Raw genomic sequence first — 20,252 nt, 5'->3', positions numbered from 1 at the left:
GCAGCAATTACTGCCATGAGAGTTGCTCTGGAAAGACACACAAAAAATTCATTTAAATCCCTCATTCACCACTGTAAGTTAATTTGGACATGCTATATTCCCAGCACAGTTATAAATTTAAAAATAAGCACAGCCAGGGCTGTAGCTGAAGAGGGACTGGATGGTGCAACTGATCAAAATGTGCTCCAGAATATACTGGAGTATGGTTTACAAAAAGATGCCTTTTAAATCTTATGCCTTCAATCTATTTCTTTCTGGAACAAAATATGGTACTTCCAGCCTACAATGTGAAGTGAGTCATAGTATTGCCATTCTGCTCCCAGCACAATTGGAGCATACCTATGGTATGAAGTGGAAGAAATATTTGGCCAAGAAGAAAGCTCCAGAATTTTTTAATGTACTGTCAAGACATGCTTAATAAACGGAGAGTATTATTTTCATATTGCGTAATTCAGACTTTCCTCATTCTGGGGTTGTTTCAGCAAAACACGCAAGTGTGTGCTTATCTTCAATTAGTGTTTAAGCCCAGATGTCTGTTAACATACTTATGGGAAGGACTTTTCAAATGGCTGGTCTTCCTGACATACGTGGAGGCAAACATATGCTTACACCTGCATGGGGGCTGACTGAAATCTTGCAGGTAGCTCTGGAGGGTGGGTGTTAGTGGCAGAAAGCACACGAGCTTGCAGTGGTCTGCGGTCCTTCCTCCTGTATTTCTGCTGTTCCCCTCAGGACAGATTTCAGTGGTCTCCAGCATCGCTTGTGTGGCCACGGACTCAGCCAGGCTGTGAGAAACAGCCTGAAGAGGAGTAAATGGAAAGCCTGGCTGCCCAGCTGGAAAGGCTTTGGGGCAGAGGATGAAATCCCCATGCCGGCCATGACAACAGTCATGTTTGCTTTCAGCAGACCGGATTTCAATCCATGTGTGTGAACAGATGCCGAAACAAAGAAAGAAGCAATCACGATGTATATGGCTGGCTGGGAAGTGTTTTGGCAAAGAAAGCAAGGCTTAAACCTTGAACTCTTCCAGGTGAAAAATAAAGGCAGGAGCAACTCGTGTGTACACGGGATGGCAGGCGGGGCTGCTTGTGGGTAAAGCTTTGGTCCATCACACAGATGATTTGGCCTTGATTCCTGCTCTGCAGCTGTGTGACCCTCCCAATGCCAGTGTTTCCCTCCAAATAAAATGTGAATATTGACACAAACCTGCTTTTATATAAAACCTGTGAGCTGTCACGTATTACTGTGCGTATACTAGAGACTGTTTATGGGTTGAACTTAATGTTTACTTGATATACCCTACTCCTTGATATTAAATACTGTTACTATTAACTGCAGGTGATGCCTGCTGCCCAGAGGGCTTTAATGATCAAGATCATCTAAAATAACAGTGGTTCATTTTATTTTTAAGCATTCAATAGTGTGCAATGAATTGTTTAACATTATGCAGTGTATGCATTATTATGCTGTGCTCATATATGAAGTGTGGTTTTTGACCAAACAGCCCAGAAATCTCTCTTGCTCTTGGTAATGAGAGCTCACAGAATCGGAGAGCTGATGAACATTTGAACCCTCCGGAGTGTGAAATAATAATGGCCAGCTGGTGCCATTTCAGTGGGGAAAGCAGTGAGCAAATGGCAAAGATATGAGAATTAAATCTGGTTTATACCACACTACTGAGGACCACTAAGAAACTGGTTTGGATTGGTTTTAAGGAGATTTCAGAACAAAGAGGTTTCTCAAAATCTCTGTCCTTTCAGAACAGGAGTATTCGGACTTTGAATTTGGGAGCAGATTCTGGAAAACGGATGGATCGACCACTGCTGAGACCCTCTGGAGAAATTAAGATGAGAAAACCATCAGGAAATGTATGCCTATATATCTCTTCAAACTCCTTTCCTTCAGTTAAAATGTTAAATTGTTACTGCTATGTTCATTAGGCACCTTGGGGTGTCTGAGCAGACTCCCTGTTGTTTAACAAGGAGATTGATGAAGTCAGACACTTTGCAGGATATACCTGGTGAATGATGGATTGGTATCCAGAAAGCCAGTGCTAAAGTAATCTGGGGGCTGGTTATGGAAAAAATATATGTCTTCTTGTAATCACAGGAAAACGCTGGGGACAAGTTAATTTGATCCTATGTATCATTTCATCTTCATAAACTTACTATTTCCTTTGTAAATCTTTAACAAGGTGAAACAATATTTTCAAGAATAGTCTCAGGGCCGTATCCTTTTGAACAGTTCTTCAGCCTCTGTTGCCATGTACGCCTATGTTCACTCACTTCAAAAAAGCTCTTTCTTTACCTGAGGCTATGTGGATGATGGCAAACTGCAAAGTTTTTTCTAGCAAATTTGCGTTGCTTCATAAACATTTTTCTCTGGACTTTTTCCCACCCTTGTTCCTTCAGACATATTGATCTCTGTAGGCTTACTTCCTCCTAGTTTAAGATCTGTTTTCTTTTAAGCCAGCTACATGTCTGGGAAATATACACTCTGGTGTTCCAAGAGGGCAGAGGGAGATATTTCTAGAAATAGCAAGATGACAAACAAATAGAGAGAAATTCTAGTCTTGGCTACCTTACTATAAACTCAGCCCATAGATCTTTTTTTTTCACAACTGAGGTTTCCCATCTGTCAATGGGTGGATATAAATCCTAGTGGACATTGAAGAGACATCTGGAGTGTATCCATTGCACTCCCAGTGTCAGTGATCATCACCCAGTTACCATATATTTTGGCTGAGCTAAGGAAATTTGTGGTCTTCCCTCCAAATGGGTGACTGCAAAAATTGTGATATGTCTGACATCCTCTTCTACAGCTACTAAGAGTCTCTGATACCAAGACTCCTGCTTAGCTCTTGTGTTTCCATAGCCAAAGGTTTAATGAGCCATTTTATAAACTAATGGGGTGGGTGCTGAGGGATGGGCTTGCTACCACCCTGCAGAGAAGACCCTGATGTCTGTGACAGGACTATTGGCCATGGAGGAACTGGGGAACTTCAGCAGCTCAGGAAGCTGAACGAGGGGATTTGAACCTCTTGGGAATCAAAATGACGGGAGGGGATTTTCCAAGGAACCCCAAATTCCTATTTTCAAACTGAATTTGAATGGGGTCCCCACCTCTACAAGGTGGCTGCAAAAACTCTGACCTAAGTTTTCTTAAGAGAGAGAGATTTTCCACCCTCTCACATATGGCCACAGCCCAAGGTGCCCAGACAAGAGAAGAGTCTTCTGTCCAGCTACATTTTTTCTACCCCAGGAATGACTCTATTGTACAGCGTGAATGCTAGGATCCAGGTTCCTTCTGGGCTTTGCACATTTTTGGAGTTGGTTTTTATCTTGCCTGATCTGCCCTGACTTTCTGGTTCCCGTTACTGTTCTCTCCTATTGCTGCTGGTGAACTCTGGCCCTTACTGGGATTTTGGTGGACATGCTTTTTATAGGAGGTATATGGGAGGTTTTCCAATACTGGAGTGCCAGGAGAAAAGCAGGGGCAGTGCTTTTTTGCTCTTCCATCCCATTCTACCTCTTTTGTCTCCCGCTCCCTCTGCTCTGGGCTGTTTCACTGGCAGCTGTCCTCGCGCTTGCGGTTGCTCTTTGCCCATTATTTCATGTTGAGACATGGAGCAGCCAGGCCCCTGCCTCATGCTGAGATGGCATATGTATTCCTCTGCTGATCAATGCCTTTTTCTTCTGTACCTACTATTAAAAACATGGAGAGAAATAAAGCTCATTTACTAGCCCCTGTAATTAACAGGGGTTGTATCTGTGAAATGGAGAGTGGCATTAGGACTGTTGCCTTTGCTTAGCAAAAGGTATCCGTGTAAATGATTTGGAGGAAAATTCCTGAAAGTGGAAACTATAGGCACTTCTCTAACTGTTTATATAAATTAATGCAGCAAATAAAGTAATTTGGGGAAAAAAATCCCCAAATATATGGCTTCTTTGTAATCTAGTAAGTCTTTTTTTGACAAAAATAAATCACGCAGTAATTAATAGATGAGCATTTCCTTGCATCTCCTGCAAATATATAAGGTGAAAATTGATATTTCCTTCTTGAGAAATTATCTGTTGTGTGTTGTAAATACCTTCATTCTGACTCCCTGGGAGCTTAGCAGTTTGCATAGAAATGCATTACAGAAATTATCTGCTTCTTTCACATATTTTATTCACCTGTTCCTTGGCCTTTTATTATAAGCCATGCATTCCTTCACTTCAAGGGTTTCCTGACTTAGATTTGCTTGACCCCAGCTCTGTGAGTCTTCCAAAACCAGATGAACCTAGCAGTTTGTATGAGCATAGCTAACCTTCAAAAGGATTGCCTAGAAAGCTATTATTTCCTCCATTTTCAATATCAAAATGTATTTACCACCATTTCCTCATACTGAAGATCATCAGACTAAAAGCTATGTATTATGGCAGTAGGCATAAATATTTACAATAGAGACTATATCTAATTTAGTTACCCACACCCACTACACTCACTGGGAAATGAAACCACTCTCTTTCAGGCTACGCTTTCAGCTCTTCTAAGGAAGAAAATCCATTAGGCCCCGTCGGTAGTGCCTTCTCATTACCTCTGATGGCTCTGTTTTTATTCTTGCCTGACAGCTCACAGCAGGACCACATTAAAAAAGGCTGCCCATATAGGAAATCTGAAATTCAGTGGTCCTTGGACACCCCAAATGAACTTCCTTCGGTCAGATGTAATCCATACTAAGACAGGATTTTGAGCCCTCTGTTGAGAAGTTCCTGGGAAAGACAGACCGTTTTAGCTTCTGGCTTATGGAATGAATCCTTTCTATCAAATAGCAGCATCTTGGTTTCTTAGTGTGACAGATAATAGAAATGCAGCTATATGGGTGGGATCCTGAAAGTGACCCAACAGTAAATGATGTCAGAAGCTGGAATATAGGTTGCATTTCAAGTTCAAACTAATTGCACACAACCTAATTGCCCTAACCACGATGGTGTTCCTCCTAACTTAATAAGGCATGAACTCCCAGTCAGGTCCTTTACTGTATATTTCCTCCATAATCTACAAGCAGCATCACTAGAATGTGGCCACAGACACTGCCCTCCACATCCACTGGGCATCACGGCTGAAGTCCTCGTCCCAGTGTCACTGACTTTGGGGACCACTCACAAGATTGTGTCTGGCGGAGGGAAGATGTACTTTGAAAACCTTTGAGAGCGCTTGGGCTAACTTCCTCCTTCTGGAAATCAAACCTATGTGGGCTTATTAATTAGAAATGTAGATTTATTAGACAGTAATGTGATGACAAAAGTCATCAAAGGAGAAGAGGAGAAAAAAAACACTCTGCAGGTAGGTTGTACAAAAGTGATTAAAGACACAATGAGCAACACTCAGTTCAAAGACTGCTTTCTCCTCTCCTAAGGACTTGCCTGGTTCTGCCATTAGGTTTGCCAAAGCTTGTAAGGATTACCAACCTCTCCCTGCAACCACTGCAGCTCTTCGTATTGAGAAAGCCTAAAACCACACCTGAGCTCATGCTATTTGAGGCATTTTCCTTGGAAATTTTTGTCTTTGTTGCACAAACATTTCTTTTAGAGGAAGTGGGAGTAAGTCTGCCTTTGAATAATAATGATTACAATAACTGTAAAATGGATAATAACAGTAACCAACTAGAACTGGCCAGGGGGATGATAATTCAGCTTTGTGACAACTTCTGAGGTTTTACAATTTATTTTCATTTTACAATGGAATGAAAACAAAACCTTCAGATATTTTGTTTTCAATTTAGGTCTTTCTTGCTGCACTGTCAGAAATAACCAGAGGGCCCTGGACCTCAAGAATTTGTCCTTCCAAGTATTTAAAAAATGCTTCAACTTTCATGAGTCAGCATTTTCTCTTGGTGGGATAGTTCATCAGAAATGCTCTGGCCAGAACTTTTGCTAACCCCAAAAGTTCAAAATCATGAGTCATATCCCCCAAAACATTGTTGTTACAAATCACTTGTTTGGGGTTTATGGATTGCTTCTGGAGTGTCTTCTCCTAAACATACCTTTCGCCTCCATCCTCTGAGGAGTACGTTTGTTTCCCACCCTCCTCAAATTCTTCTCTCCTATTTTCTTCTGCTTTTTTTGATTCTCATGCAGCTGCTTGGCTTTTTTTGACCTTCCTTAGCTTGCGCACAAGAAGCAACACTGAGATCATGCTTTTATGGTATGCTGTGGCAGGGGTTTGCCAGGAAAGAGATGGCTGCTGGATGATCTCTGCAATGGATAGTGGTCACTGCAGGGTGGTCCCACTACCGTCCTGCAAAGCCCTGTCTGGCTGCTTGTTGGTTTTCCCTCATCTTGGATGGCATTTTCCATCGGGCAGAGCTGACATCTGTCAGAAGGCAAGAACATCTGCTCTCATGCCCTGGCCGGCTGCAGTCCTCACCAGCTCGGCAGCGCTTGAGGAAATCAGAGGAGACACACGGTAATAATTATCACTCGGTGCTTGTGGGGCAGCTGCTATGTGTGCAATGTCTGTGGTTTGGTTTTGGACCCAGCTGGCTCAGAGATGTGTCTGCAGGACCCATATCTAGTTCTGGCCAGCTCCATGTCCCATGCTGCACCCAGGCATGCTTTGGAGAGACAAACCGTCTTTCTTTTTCTCTAACATTTCAGGTGGGAAGACCCTATTCTTTGAGGAAAAAAAAGCAATGTGGAAAATAAATACTGAGAAAAGGAAATGCGGCTATTCATTCTGAAAGGTGGAGGCAACTGCAGAAAGGGGATCAAGACCTGGAAGGACTTAATGTGATGGAAGGTACAAGGTGCTCTCTAGTCAAGTGGTCTTTGTATGAATTGTCTCAGGCACCTCACCATGACATGCTGTGAATGCACTCAGCCAGGGACATGGTTCCCTTGTGTCCTCAGGATTTTCCACCCTGTTGGGCATAGCCTCAAATAATGTTTTCCTTGCAAAATTGTTACAAGACTTGTTTTTAATCTCTCACGTTCATGCATTTAAATAGGGAACAGGGGGAAAGAAACCCAGTTGGGGGCACCATATGGAGACAACACAAGTTATTCCCGTTCCACCATTTTCTTGGCATAGATTTCCTCTGTCAAGCATTAATTCAGATTGGGGACCTCATTCTGCATTCCCACTCCCCGTTGCTTCTTTCTTCCTTGGAAGCATCAGGAGAGACTTATGGTATTGCTACAAGCAGCTTTTTACAGGAAAAGAAATAAATTGGGTAATATGAATGAATTATTTCACCATTTCAGCAGTTTCCCAGGAGGGAGACTAGAGGGAGAAAATGCACTTAACACTCTAAAATATTAAAATAACAAGAACCACAGCAACCTCACCCCTGTGGACTTGAACCAAACTGAATGGTTTAGGTAAATCCCAGCTGATCTCCAAGTGGCACACTCCATCAGAGAATATTACTATGCATGGCAAGGGAAATTCTCCATATTAATGATATCATGAACTGGCTCAGCTAATTTGGAGTTCTTCCGTAAGGCCTAGTTTCTGGCAGATTAGCTGAATATTTTTTGGAATATGAACTCCTCTTTTAATGTTGAGTTTGATCCTGTTTTCATGGATGGTATTCCTGGAAAATTACTTTCTTAAAGCTATATTTCACATATATTTTTTAATGGGAGATGTTACTCCCTTGTATTCCTGGAACAGGCTTAGGTATTCTGAGCAGTAACTAGAAGGCAATGAGATGAAGGGAATTGTACTTGATTTTTGAGATTTACTGGTTGCATACACAGAACAAAGCAAAGCAGCACTGTTCAGTTAAAGGGTCTTTCTAAGAGCTTAAATAAGAGCGTACTAATGCCCTCCTGGCTTTTGTTCATACTTTTGCTGAAAATTTTAATGACAAGTTTTCAGAGAGCAAAAATGGCATTAAACTAGAAAGAAATTGCAAGCAATTCTGTAGTATCCTTTGTGTTTTCATATAGCTGAAAAGGTCTATGTGTAGTTATAACGAAACAAAAATAAACGTGCAAAATACCTCTCCAGAGGTATTTTGTAATCTATATGTAGATAGACCCTGAGCCCTCAGTGAAGTTTGTGTGCCTTTATGGAGCCATTTGGGAATGGGCTCATACAACCCAACCTTTCAATAGCAGCACTCTCGTCCAAGCTTGAATGGACAACATGAAGTCCTGGGCATTACTTCCACAAGCCATTGCTTGATATATATGTAGCATAAAATAGATGGTCTCAGGAGACATCTTCAGTGTGAAACTCACTGAGATTCCCTGGTGGAAACGCCTCACCTTTTAAATGAAAAATCAGGTCTCTGCACTTCTGCTGCTCATGGACAGGATCTCAAGCAACTGGGCCCCCCAAATTAGAAAAAGTCTTTGACCCTATGCCTAGTTATTGGAGGAAAACCCAGTGAGGTAAGCTAACCACTTCTGAAATGGAGCTGGGGAGATTGCTCAGAAACGGAGAGTGTCTGAGACGGGGAGGGTCTGGCCTTCGAGGACAGAGCTGCTCACAGCAGCTGGACAGCTGCCCGCTCTGGAGCTGGAGCATGAGACAGTTTGTGAACTTAAAACACATTTTCCAACCTTATGAGATTTTCCTTATGGTCTGTTCTCAGCAAAGCAGCATTATTATTGTAAATAGATGCTCTTTTTGTCCCATCTCCCAGGGGATGAAAACTGTTATGTTTGAACATGTATGTTTTCCCACTCATTGCTGAAGCTGTTCTTTTCCTTAAAGTCTGCAGAAAGCTGAGCATTAGCAGATACTGTTAATATCATTACTTCAAAGTTATAGCTAGATGTCTGTGCCAGAAAGTCTTTAATAAGAGACGTGGCCTCCATCCCCTCAGAATTGCAGGGGTTGGAAAGTAGTTTTAGTGAGTCATCTCAGGCGTCCTCCTGCACTGTGGCAGGACCTTTTTGTCCAGCCCCTCTGCACGGTCCTCTTTAACTCTTTCAGATGCCGAAGTGCTGGCTCCTGTGCTCATCACTGGGACTGCTGTTTCCATGATACACTTGCATACTGTCCTGAACCAGGAGTGAGGATCCTGGTACAGCGCCGTGCTGCTTTTCCCCTCCTGCTCCCAAGCCATCACCCTCCTGACTGTGCCCCCTGTGCCACTGTGCTTGGGAATATTTTTACAGCTGTCCACCTCCCTCCTTTGGGAGGATTTTTTAAAATTTTTTTCCCAGTGCTTCTCCTGTCAGTGAATGGTTTTTCCAGCCTTCTCTTCCCCTGAGGCCGGTTGGGGCATTTCATATTTATGGATACATTGCTGTGCCAGTCCCTGAGGCAGAAAGGCAACCCTGGGGCAACCCCACTGCTGGATTTGCTGGTGCACTGGACCCACGCTAAGTCTGGGGAACTGTGCTAGCTGAAATACCAAGCTTTCATGGTCTTTCACACCTTCCTCTTCCTTGGGATCCCAAATACACCACTTTTGCTATGGGGACTATCTGGGGACACCACTTACCAGCAAGTGCCACAGGGTGCAGATGGCACTGCATCCCCCAGGACCCTTCCAAGCCATCTTGCCTACTCTCATATGATGACTTTCCATGCCCACAGTGATATCTGTTTAAGAAGAGGGTTTTGCTCTTGGTCATAAATCTATGAATATGTATGCTACATAACAAATACTAAGGAAAAGCTGTCACTGCATAATGGGATCTGCATCTGTTTCAGCGAAAGGTGGCACCAACCACACGGTTGGATTGTATCATTGGATCCTCCCTCATGCTATGCTCACCTGGCTGTGTCCTCACTGCTGAGACATGATGGACGGTGCTTAGGAGTGCAGTGAGGTGTAATGATTAATTCTCAGATCTGGGAGACCTTTCCTGTCCACCTGGGTACATGAGAAAGTTGTTGGCTGATGAACGGCACTTGAGCATTTTCACACATGTAGAAGTTGCATGTAAGGTCTAGTCCCTGCATTCAGCCAAGGCTGCTGGTAGCATGGCTTGTCTTGGGTAAGAGACTTCTGAGTTTGAATGCAAATAATGCTTGATAATGAATAAGGTAAATCAACTTCTTTTCTTTTTAGCTTTTAATTATTAGATGTTATTTTAAAATGCATTTTCCCTGATCTTATTTGGGGAAAAAAGAGATATGGATGCCAGTTCATAAATCCAGTCTAGAATTCATTCATTCAGTGCCTCTTGGGATAAAACTTGGGGTGACAATTCATAAAGCTTTTATTCTTCAGTAACTTATTCCCTGACTTAGCAAGAAGACCCATCACTTGGGATACAAGAACAATATATCTGACAGGAGACTGGTGAGTGATCACTCTTAAAAGCAGGCTAGAAATATAATAACTTGGATTTTTTTCATTGCAAAGATAAATAATAATTTGACAGGAGATGTCATTACTGTTTAATGACTTTGTCTGAACAGAACAATTGAAGGAAATATGTTTGCTCTTCCTCATCCCTTGCCATTTCCATGATGTCATTAGGTCTGGCCATAACAACTGGAAAGTTAGAACATAGGAAAGGCACTGCCTGCAGGGCAAAAAATACACAGTGATACACAGTAGCAACGATGTGTATCACTAGGATAGACATCAAGGTATCAAGGTTTATCAAGAGAACAGAAAATGAGAAGGAAGTTTCAGTGGAGGTATTTTGCATTGACTTAATCAGTAACTAAGCCATTGTAACGGTGACTTAGTAAAAACACTGTCACATCCCGCAGAAATGAAGAAGTTTGTACATGTCTAGGAATTTTGGCTGCTTGGACTTCTTTGCTAAGTTGTTTTTATTTCCTACATGTGGAGCATCTGCTATTGAAAAGCATCTGCCTGGCTGTCAACACGTACCTGGTCTGGCACCACTGTAAGTGGTTTCGTCCCCTGGGGTGGATGGCTGGCCACATATACTGAGTCAATTATTGATTTTAAGATAATTGATATGATTGTTAGTTCAAACTGTAGAGATTGTCCTTCAAGAGCCAGAGGCCACAGTTTCAGTTTTGGTTTCCTCAGCTGATGTCACCTCCTGCAATGTTACGCTGATTAGAAGGGGAGGGAAAGACTAAGACTGGCTGTCTTGGAGTAGTGGAGAAGAAAAGGGTCATTTTGTCATCGCTTCCACTGTTAACTCCTTTTGTGCTCCGGAGGAAGCCCTCCATGTCTCTCTGCCACAGTCCATTGCTGCATAAGCAACATTTCAAAATCTGTTTGCCCATCCATATATCAGAAGAATCATTCCAAAAAGTCCCTTTCTACAGCACTGAGTACATGAGTGCTGGATTGGGCCAAACTCACAGCTGAAGGAGTCAAGTCTTCATCTCTGATGTAGCAGTGAGCAGATTTAATATAATTTGCCATTCATCAGACCAAATTTATGTCTTTTCCTGGCCTCTAACAGAAGGCTCACATTTTATTATCTCTTGCAGAAATCTTTTTCATTAGTTTATGATAGCACTCAATCTCCCTGATATCTGGTCCAACCTCCCTTTTTGCAAACCTTGTTAAAATTTTGTCCTCAGTAACTTCTGTACAGTGATGTTCCTTGGGCTAATCACATACCATGCAAAGAAATATTTTTTTTTAAGCCACTTGACTTTCTCATCTTTCTAACCCATTCCCTCAGGACTGTGGCTGACCTTAAAAAAACCCCATCATTCTACATCCGAATCACCAATACACATCCAAATGGTCCAACTCCTGACGAGGACATCCACTGACTGCCAATACTGGATGAAGAAATCAGTTCTCTGCAGCTTCTGGGCTGTCAGTTGAGTGCTGGGTGATCAGCAAGATGCTGGCGGGTATAGGAGGGATTAGTGCAGAGTTCTTTTGTGTCTCTTTGTAGCATAAAGCTTTTGTCAGTGTAAAATCAAACCAGGAACGGCAACAGTACAGAGAGAAGCTATATAACGGAGCCAGAGGCAAAGATTGGAAGCAGCTCAGGTGCTGCAGGCTCCTCCCCAGCCACAGCTGCTTTTCAGTAGCACCAGGGGACAACAGGGTCTTTGTCACTGCAGTGCTCCGAGCACTGCTGCAGAAGAGATCTGCCCTGAGTAAATAGGATCACAAAGCATGCACACACCTCTGTCTCCACGGGCTTCGAGTGGGTTGTGCACCCACGGGACAATAGAGGGATGTGTGTGAGGAAGCGAGATATGAGCGATAGTTATCTCAAGTCTTCACATACTGTAAAACATCTTCAGAAGGAAAAAGTCTTAAAATGCTTGGGAGCGTATATGCTGTCTGCTTCATCCGAATGTGGAAAAACCATGGTGATTCAGGCAAAAAGCAGCTTTTCGGCATAAAGACTGTCTAGGCTTCCTGGACGTGAAAAAGCCTGAGGATCACTAGATCTTCTCCGGCTTATGTGACAGAGGGCACAGAATGAAACCTTCTGTGGGGAGCCTAAGAAGTAGTGGTTCTGTAAAATTTATCTTCAAAAAAGCCAGCCATGAAAACCTTTGAATTGCACTGGTGGGTTTCTGTTGTGTTATACCCTGAATGTTTTATTGAGATCCCTGGTTTATTCTGGATGATACCAGGAAGATTAGCAGAGAAGTTCTTTTAGGTCCCAAGAGGCAAAATGAACATATCTGTTCTGTGGCTGCTAGTCTAAAGAGCCAGATCTTAAAAGAGTCAATGCTTTCTTGTCTCAAGGATAAAGTTCAAATCTGTACGATCAAAATTGGATGAACATTAAAAGGAAAAAAAACCCACTGCAAACATCCATGCAAATAAACATCACAGCTCTCTTTCAGTGCTATTTATAGCTCTTTCAGTTTAATGACCCCAAACATCACATGAAGGGTTTGTCTAATGTGCTACCAAGACTGTTTATAGGAGACAACTGTCTCAAGAATGTGGTAGTGTGAACACTCCCACGGCAGCACCCATGCAGAAATTGCAAATCTCCTTGGGTAGTCTTTTCCTGTTTAATAAAGTTTAAATGGGCGAAAAAACCTGATGGTATGGGGTTTAAGTCATTGCTTACACGCCATGGCAAGAAGAAACCAGTCGAAAGCAGTGTGCATTGGCACTCATTTAAAAATAACTAGCACATCAAAAGTGTGGACAGATGTGCCCTTGTGCCTGTAGCTGGAGAAATTTGGGATGTTACGGCTCACGTCTGGTTTCTGCCATATCTTGGCTGGTGGTTCCTCCCCCACGGGGAGACGCTACAAGGCAAAGCTGCTCCGTGCATGGCCCATCGACAGTGTCAGGGTGGTCCCAGTCTCCCTTGGGTGCTCCTGCCTGCCCCAGGACTGAGTGACCAGCCATGGGCAGCCCGATGATCAGCGACAGCCCACTTCCAACCACTCTCTTTCATGGGAGGACATGAGGAACAGGGATTTGAATCGGTGCTGTGGCATACGGGCAGGATATAATAGATTTATGGATTTGCACAGGTACAAGCTGACTGCTCTTGGCAAGAGCAGTAGTACTGCTCCTATTCTAATAAAAATGCCAGAACAGAAGACTCTCCTTTCCCGCACGGCCGGCAGCGTTGGGATCACCGCTCTGCAAGACTGCTGAGCACTCCAGCCCACTTCAGTGCAAAGGCAGACAGATTAGATTGAATCATCACTAAAGAACAAAAATGTGTCTCCTAACAGTAATTAACGGCTGTCGTCTTCTATATTGCTTTTAATTTACAGAGCTTCAGTCATGGCTGAACTATTCTGTATGCTATTCATTAGCTGATCACATGCCACTGCTAATTTTTTTCAAATGGATTCACTATTTATAAATGTTCACCAGTTTGTGCCGACATATGACGGGAGGGAGGGACACATTTACGCCATCTACTTTATGTCTTTAGTGCAGATGCTTTGCAGTTCTGCTTTGGAGGGATTGAACTCTCTCGTTTATCAAAGATGCAACTTTGGCTCCTAAAGCTATTTGTATGACATTCATCTATGTGCTATGCCTAAACTAGACAGTTTAAGACTCACCATCCTCTTCTCCTTAGACTTCAACCATCTAATGAGTCTTTTCACCTTTGTCTGCACAGTGGGCCAAGTTAGTAGCATGGCATTGAGGTACTGCTGCTCAATCACTGAGGTTTTTTTTACATTAAAAAAAAAAATCACTTTTAGAATAGAATAGAACAGAATAGAACAGAACAGGATAGGATAGTTCCAGTTGGAAGGGACCTACAGTGATCATTTAGTCCAACTGCCTGAGTACTTCAGGGCTGACCAAAAGTTAAAGCATATTATTAAGGGCATTGTCCAAATACCTCTTAAACACTGACAGGCTTGGGGCATTGACCACCTCTCTAGGAAGCCTGGATATAAGTTTTAGGGTGAATAAATTTCATGTGAAAAATTGCTGGTTTTTTAGGGTTCATGAATACCAAATGGGATGCTTAGTGGCTGCCTAAGTAACAAATAACACACATCTCCCTTCTGTGTTTCATAGAGCAAGCCAGTTAATTCTGGTACTATTAAACCAACTCTGCTAGTGGCTGAATTGAATTTTTTTGTTGGTACAACCTCAGCCCTAATTAAACATTTATAACCTCACATAGCTAGATACAATACAAGTCACCCTGACTGAGAGACCTTTGCTCATGGAAAATCAGCATTTGATGTTCAAAAGACAGAATGGAACCAGCATATTAAAGCATCTACTCACTATCCAAACAGTCCCTATTGTTACAGTTATTGCCAGTAATATCCTGTTTGTCACTGGGATAGCACTTTGGTTTGCCTGCTGTAGAAATAGCCATTTACCTCGTGGCTAAAGCCTTTCAGTGCGGGACTTGGAAATTCACCAAAGGTAAGGAAACCTACTCAGAGCTCTGGCCTCCAGCAAAACCTCTTCAAAATGCCTTGAGAAATTACCAGACTCATAAACTTCCACACATCCAACAAAAGAAACCATTTTTGTATCCAAGTAACAAATTTGCCTTCCCCATCTCCCTGGCATTGCCTCTGACCCTAGTCTACATCCATCACATCCCAACCCTGGCAACAGGCCCTGAACAAATTCATTTTTGTGGACTGTGGGTGAAATTTGTGGCAGAATTTTACTAGTGCAGAGCTAATAACTGGTTTGGACTTTTGTACAGTGCAGCTCCATACACGGTGAAACACCAACAGCCTTTTGTCCCAGGCATCGCCGTATCTGAGTTGTAAACGCCGTGTAAGTTATCTGCAGAAAGCCTGTTCCTTCCTTGGGCGAAATCCATCTACTGCCTTTGATTTTCTTAGAGGCAGGTTGGGCCCAAATTTCATAAAGCGGTTTCAAGCCCCTTCATGTGAAAGGCACTGAATAAGTATGGTACAGATCTAATAGCATTGGAGCTGAGCCCTTTGAAACGTTGGTTGCTTCCTCTGGGCCACCCTTGTCTGTATGTTCACCTGCTTCACCCGTGCCGTGAAAACATGCCTGGGGAAGGAACTGAAAAGATGCAATGCAGCAGGGCAAGTAAACGCAGCTGGTGCTGTGGGGCCGTGAACGGTTAACGCCTTGGCCACGGCAATGGTGCATCTGGAGCTTTTCCCAACGCTGGGCTGGAGAGTATCACTGTCTCTCCCGAGTCGCTGGAGTTGCGGCAGTGAGAAACTGCTCTGAGATCACCACCCCCTTTTTCCATTAGAAAGGAGGAAATTGGTAAATGCCCTGGGACTCACAACTGCTGGTAATAACGCCTGGGTGAAAAACCTTCAATGGAAAGTGCAGCTTTGCAAAAATCTGCAGCAATTAATTGCTTTTGAGCATTTCCAGCACAGAACTGAATCAAATGGTTTCAGCTTGTTTGGGAAAGTTGAAACAGTTGGTTTTGGCAGGGGCAAGGGCAGGGGCAGGCAAACCAGTTCCCTGGGGTAAATTCAAATGTGATTTTTCCAGAGCCTCAACCACTCTGCAGGATCTGCCCATGTGTGAAGCCTCCCTGTGTGCCATGGTGCCTGTGGTATGGCCATGCCCACGGCACCGCTATGCCCACGGTACTGCCCTGCCACCTCTCCTCTTGACCGCGGGCTGCCACGCAGATAGCTGTGGAAGGGGCTGCTGCAATAGGATACCCTAAAGGCTGTAAGCTCAGGGGTAAGGTTGCCCCCGGCGAGCTCTTTTCTCTCTCAATACCCACAGTATTTTAAATAGGTTATGTTATACTTTATGCCATGTAATATTTTTATGTTTTATGAGTGGGATTTTTTCCAGCACTCTGCTCCAGAAGTCATTTCCACTGCTCAATTCTCTGTGCAGTTTTGTAGTGAAATTGGTTTAATAAATGATGGGATTTCTCAAAAGACTGAAATTCCGTTTTTGATCAATGCTGGTTTTGACCACTGCTGCTGGACAGGGTTTGGTCTCAGAATAGCATGTTAATATACAGAGTTATTTTTTCCCTTATCTTTCTGAACTTTCTCATTGAAAACATTTTTAGTTTATATTTATGTACTGTAATAGTTAAGAAGGCAAATAAGACTAGCTGGAGATATTTTAGCAGTCTAAATTTTCAAACCCTGAAAACACAGCTTGATTTAAAAGTGCATGCATACTGCTTTTACCTGGCACCCTAAGGAAATAAAGATTACGCAGCGACACTCTTCATCTTCCTGTCCCCCTCTCAGCCCTCCTCTCCCTCAGTAACTTTTGAACCCACCAGCAATTTCTACCGCTTCTGACAGAGAGGAAACAAAATCAAAGCACGTCCCTGCGAGTCACCCGTGGCTGGCTAGGGAAGAGAAACTCGGAGTGGTGCCCCCACCGGGTGCCAGCCTGCCCGGCTGGCATCAGCGCCTATGTGTGTGCACACATGTGTGCACCCACACTCACACCAAAACCACCCAGCCTGCAGGAAAATGCATACGTGGTCTGGTATCGGCTATTGTATGAGTTTTTCCATATGCAGAGGTATTAGCAGGGCATGGGAGACAGTGAAGGACAGGGGCGTATTGCTGGGAAGCAAAGCTGTAAGGGACAAGCAGAGCTCAGCTTATCATGGGAAAGTGGGTGCTGTTGCAATATAAGACATAAATCCATGCAGCCAGGCTTCCTTAGGGTTTTTGGCTCATGGAAGTACTTATTTCCACCACGCAATATTCTTATATCTTGTCTGGGTAAAGGTTTTTTTCTAAAATGGTCATTTCATCTATCTGGTGGGAAGGGTAGAGGAAAGAGAGCGTTGCTTGCATTAGAAGTGACACTGCCCACTCTTGTGGAGGAAAAGGTCTTCACATTTCCATGGATCAGATTCTGCAATTACACAGCTTTCTTGTTTGGCCAGTTCATCTGCTAAACCTGACATGAAGCCAGAATGAAAACAGAGATTTTCCCATTACAGAATACCAAATCTATGATAAGCCACGCCATGAAAATTCAGTTTTTAAGGAGGTGGGGAGAGAATGAGGGAAACTCCAACTGCTGCTGCAAGATAAGCAATGAGCTTTGCAGTGCTTCTAGAATCCGTTTTTCAGGGATCTCATAAACAACAACAACCGTAAGCCAAAGGAGCAGCAAGAGAAGAAAAACAGCAGAATTTGGGATAGGAAAATTTAAACAGAAGTTTGATCAACAGTTTTAGCCTATCAGACCATCTGCGTGATAACTTTGGGCACAGCTGGGTAAAATAAGTAACTGCTACAGAAAGAGGCCTGTGAATATGGCACTTAATCTGTGGGTCTGTTTTGCACAGCAATGCAGCGAACATCATCGATGGTCTTGATTATGCTCATATTTTTTTCTTATACTACAAATTCCCTCATTATAAAGTACTCAAACCAGTCACCACTTCTGCTTTCCCTACCATCAAGTTATAGTATTAAAATGTATTTATAGATGGAGTAACAAATGTCTCTGAAAGGAGCATTACATTCTGACAGCACTGAAAGAGACTATGCTGGTTTTCTCAAAGATTACTCTTTAAATAGGATATAAATATTGTAATTTATGCATCATTTGCCGTGAGGTACAAGATCACCAATAGCATATATTTTTATGTATATATATATAGTCTTCATCATAACTGCAGCCTGTGAAGTTCAGAACATCAGAATTTCAAAAACAAAGCAAAAATACAAATTGATGGAGGCTGAATTATATTTGTTGTCCCCAAAATCCTGTGGATTTAATTGCATCCCTAATGCTGCTTATTTGCCAAAACCAAAATAAAAATGAGAAGCAGGCAAATAAGTTCTCTGAATAAATCCTGCATTGCCCCAATTGTATGAGCTGCCACCTAAGCTGCCTGGCTACCATCCAGGCCCAAATCACACTCCCGGACAAGAAGTAACCCATGCGTCCCCTTTGAACCGTCCTCTCCTCTCCTTGAGCTTCCTTTACCTCCCTCCTGGCTCTCGTGGAGCTCTCAATTAAATTTCTTTTAAAGCACTTTCTTACCTGCATAGTGGTCAAAAACAGTGGGGACATACTCCTCTGGGAAGGCATCATTGGCATAACTCATCAGCAAACAGGTTTTCCCAACTGCACCATCCCCAACCACCACGCATTTTAACATCTTCTTCGTGTTATTGCTGCTCCCGTCAGTGCAGTTGTCATCTTCTTCCTTGCAGTTCATTCTTGCTGCTGCCGCCGCTGCCGCTGCTCTTGCTGCTCCCAGGACTTCCAAGTGCACATGAAGGAAAAATGAAGTGCGATTGTATTGACTTTTCCTGAGTTTGGGGGGGGGGGGGGCAGCAAATCTCAAACTCAGGAAATCATACTAATGTTTCCAGGCTGTCACAGCCGCTTCTAACAATTACCAGATCAGTCAAGAGAATCATCGAGGTGAATAAATTAAATATATAGAGAAGAATATCATAAAAAAGCAATCTGTCCTTTCTCGTTCGTCCGAGTCAGGAAATCTTCATCCTGCCCCGGAGTTCTCAGTGTTTATTGCGACTTAAAAAATATCAGCAGCCTGCAGCTTTGATTCGTGTCTCCCTTCCTCCAGCCTGGCCACAGGAATCAGGGATTCCTGTTAAATCCACTCCATTTTCCATTTCATTTCTAACATGGAGGAGAGCCTGGAGGTTTTTAATGGAGTTTTTCCTTTCTTTCTCCAGCTTGCTGTGTGTCAGGAAATCATGGGTTTCCTGCTGAATTCCATATTAGGATCAGTGGGCTTGTGAAGGGCTGCAAACAATGGGAGCTCTGTGTGTATTTGTACTTTGGAGGAACTCTGCCAGGACATGGAGAAAGAAAAACACTAGAGGTCTCTCTGCAGAACGAAGTTTTTAGGCGTCCTGCTCCATCCTGCGCTCCAGCTGCTCTCGGGGCTGCCGGCACCCAGAGGGGCGAGTTGGATTTCGGCGAGGCTGGGAAAGATGCGAGCGTTGGACCGACGTGGCCAGGCAGGGTACGGGGAGGCTGCGAGCTGTGCCCCTGTCTCAGGGTTGTCTCTTGTTCCCAGGAGTGATCTCCTCCGATCTCGGGATAGGTGTTTTCTTCCATTTCGGAGGGGAAAGGGGGGGAGGTGGAAAGGCAGACGGGAGCTGTAGTGGGTAGGTAGAGTTTAATGTCAACTGTCTGTGGCTATAGCTCTTTAAACTTTGTTAGACAGAATAAATAATTGATTTTTCAATTCAGGCACTCGGTTTCTCTTGCACTTCCCCTCATCCACCCAGAAAAAGAAAAAGAGGGAGTTTTTCCCCTCTTAGTGTAAATATGTAAACACAGACAGAGAGAAAGAAGTGGAATTAAGAGTTACAGGAATTAAAAAATTAAAAAAAAAAAATAAAAACACTGCATAGCAGTCTGTGGAAAAACAGCTTTGAAATATATGATTCCTGCCTCCTCGTCTGTTTTGTTCCAGTGTTTCACGTGCCTCCTAAGTCTTCTCTCCATTTAAATATATAACAGCCTATATGCACACGAAGGGCCAAACTCCCTGCTCCTTCCACAGGAAAGATTTTGCAATTTCCAGCAGAAACAAGCCAGACATTAACATTAACCCCAATACAACAGCCCAGCACATCCTGCTCGCTGCATTTCCCTTCCACAAGACTCAAAGGCTTTGAAAAGGGGAAACAACCCCCAGCCGGGACTCCACAGGGAAGCACACCGGTGCTAATGCCTCCCCCACCTTGCTCATGCCTGGTTAGAAAGAAATGCCCAAAAGCACACACAGACTTAGAGCAACACACACCTGGGAGTGTGAAGACCAACACAACCTTAGAGAGAAACTGTCTTAGCCCCAAACTGCATGAGTAAAGAGAAACACAACCTTAATGATGAACGTCCTTAGCCCCAAGTTGCAGTGTCTTTCAATTTTTGCAGTGAAGAGGCTCAGGAGAGTCTTGGTCATTCAGTAATTTGTGCACCATGCCCCATGTTCTCCATCTTCTCCATGTCC

At 43.3% G+C, this 20,252-nt stretch overlaps 1 protein-coding gene across 6 annotated transcripts in view; it reads right to left on the bottom strand.

The window, feature by feature from the left end:
* Positions 1-19,161, bottom strand: part of RHOJ (ras homolog family member J) — a 62,806-nt gene extending 43,645 nt beyond the window's left edge. For 2 of the 6 annotated variants that reach the window (XR_011324627.1, XM_069783238.1), the window contains exon 1: positions 18,299-19,161. Coding sequence is in view for 3 of the 6 variants with exons in the window: in XM_069783238.1 (XP_069639339.1) it covers positions 18,299-18,476 (178 nt within the window). In the remaining 3 variants the exon portion in view is untranslated. The remainder of the gene's footprint in view (positions 1-18,298) is intronic. The other 4 variants (XR_011324625.1, XR_011324626.1, XM_069783237.1 and 1 more) reach the window with 3 other exon arrangements.
* Between the last annotated feature and the right edge of the window lie 1,091 nt (positions 19,162-20,252).

Source organism: Haliaeetus albicilla, chromosome 5, assembly GCF_947461875.1.
Source record: "Haliaeetus albicilla chromosome 5, bHalAlb1.1, whole genome shotgun sequence".
NCBI classification, from domain to species: domain Eukaryota; kingdom Metazoa; phylum Chordata; class Aves; order Accipitriformes; family Accipitridae; genus Haliaeetus; species Haliaeetus albicilla.
The sequence above is the reverse complement of the archived record's forward strand: the minus strand, read 5'-3'. Positions and strand labels throughout refer to the sequence as shown.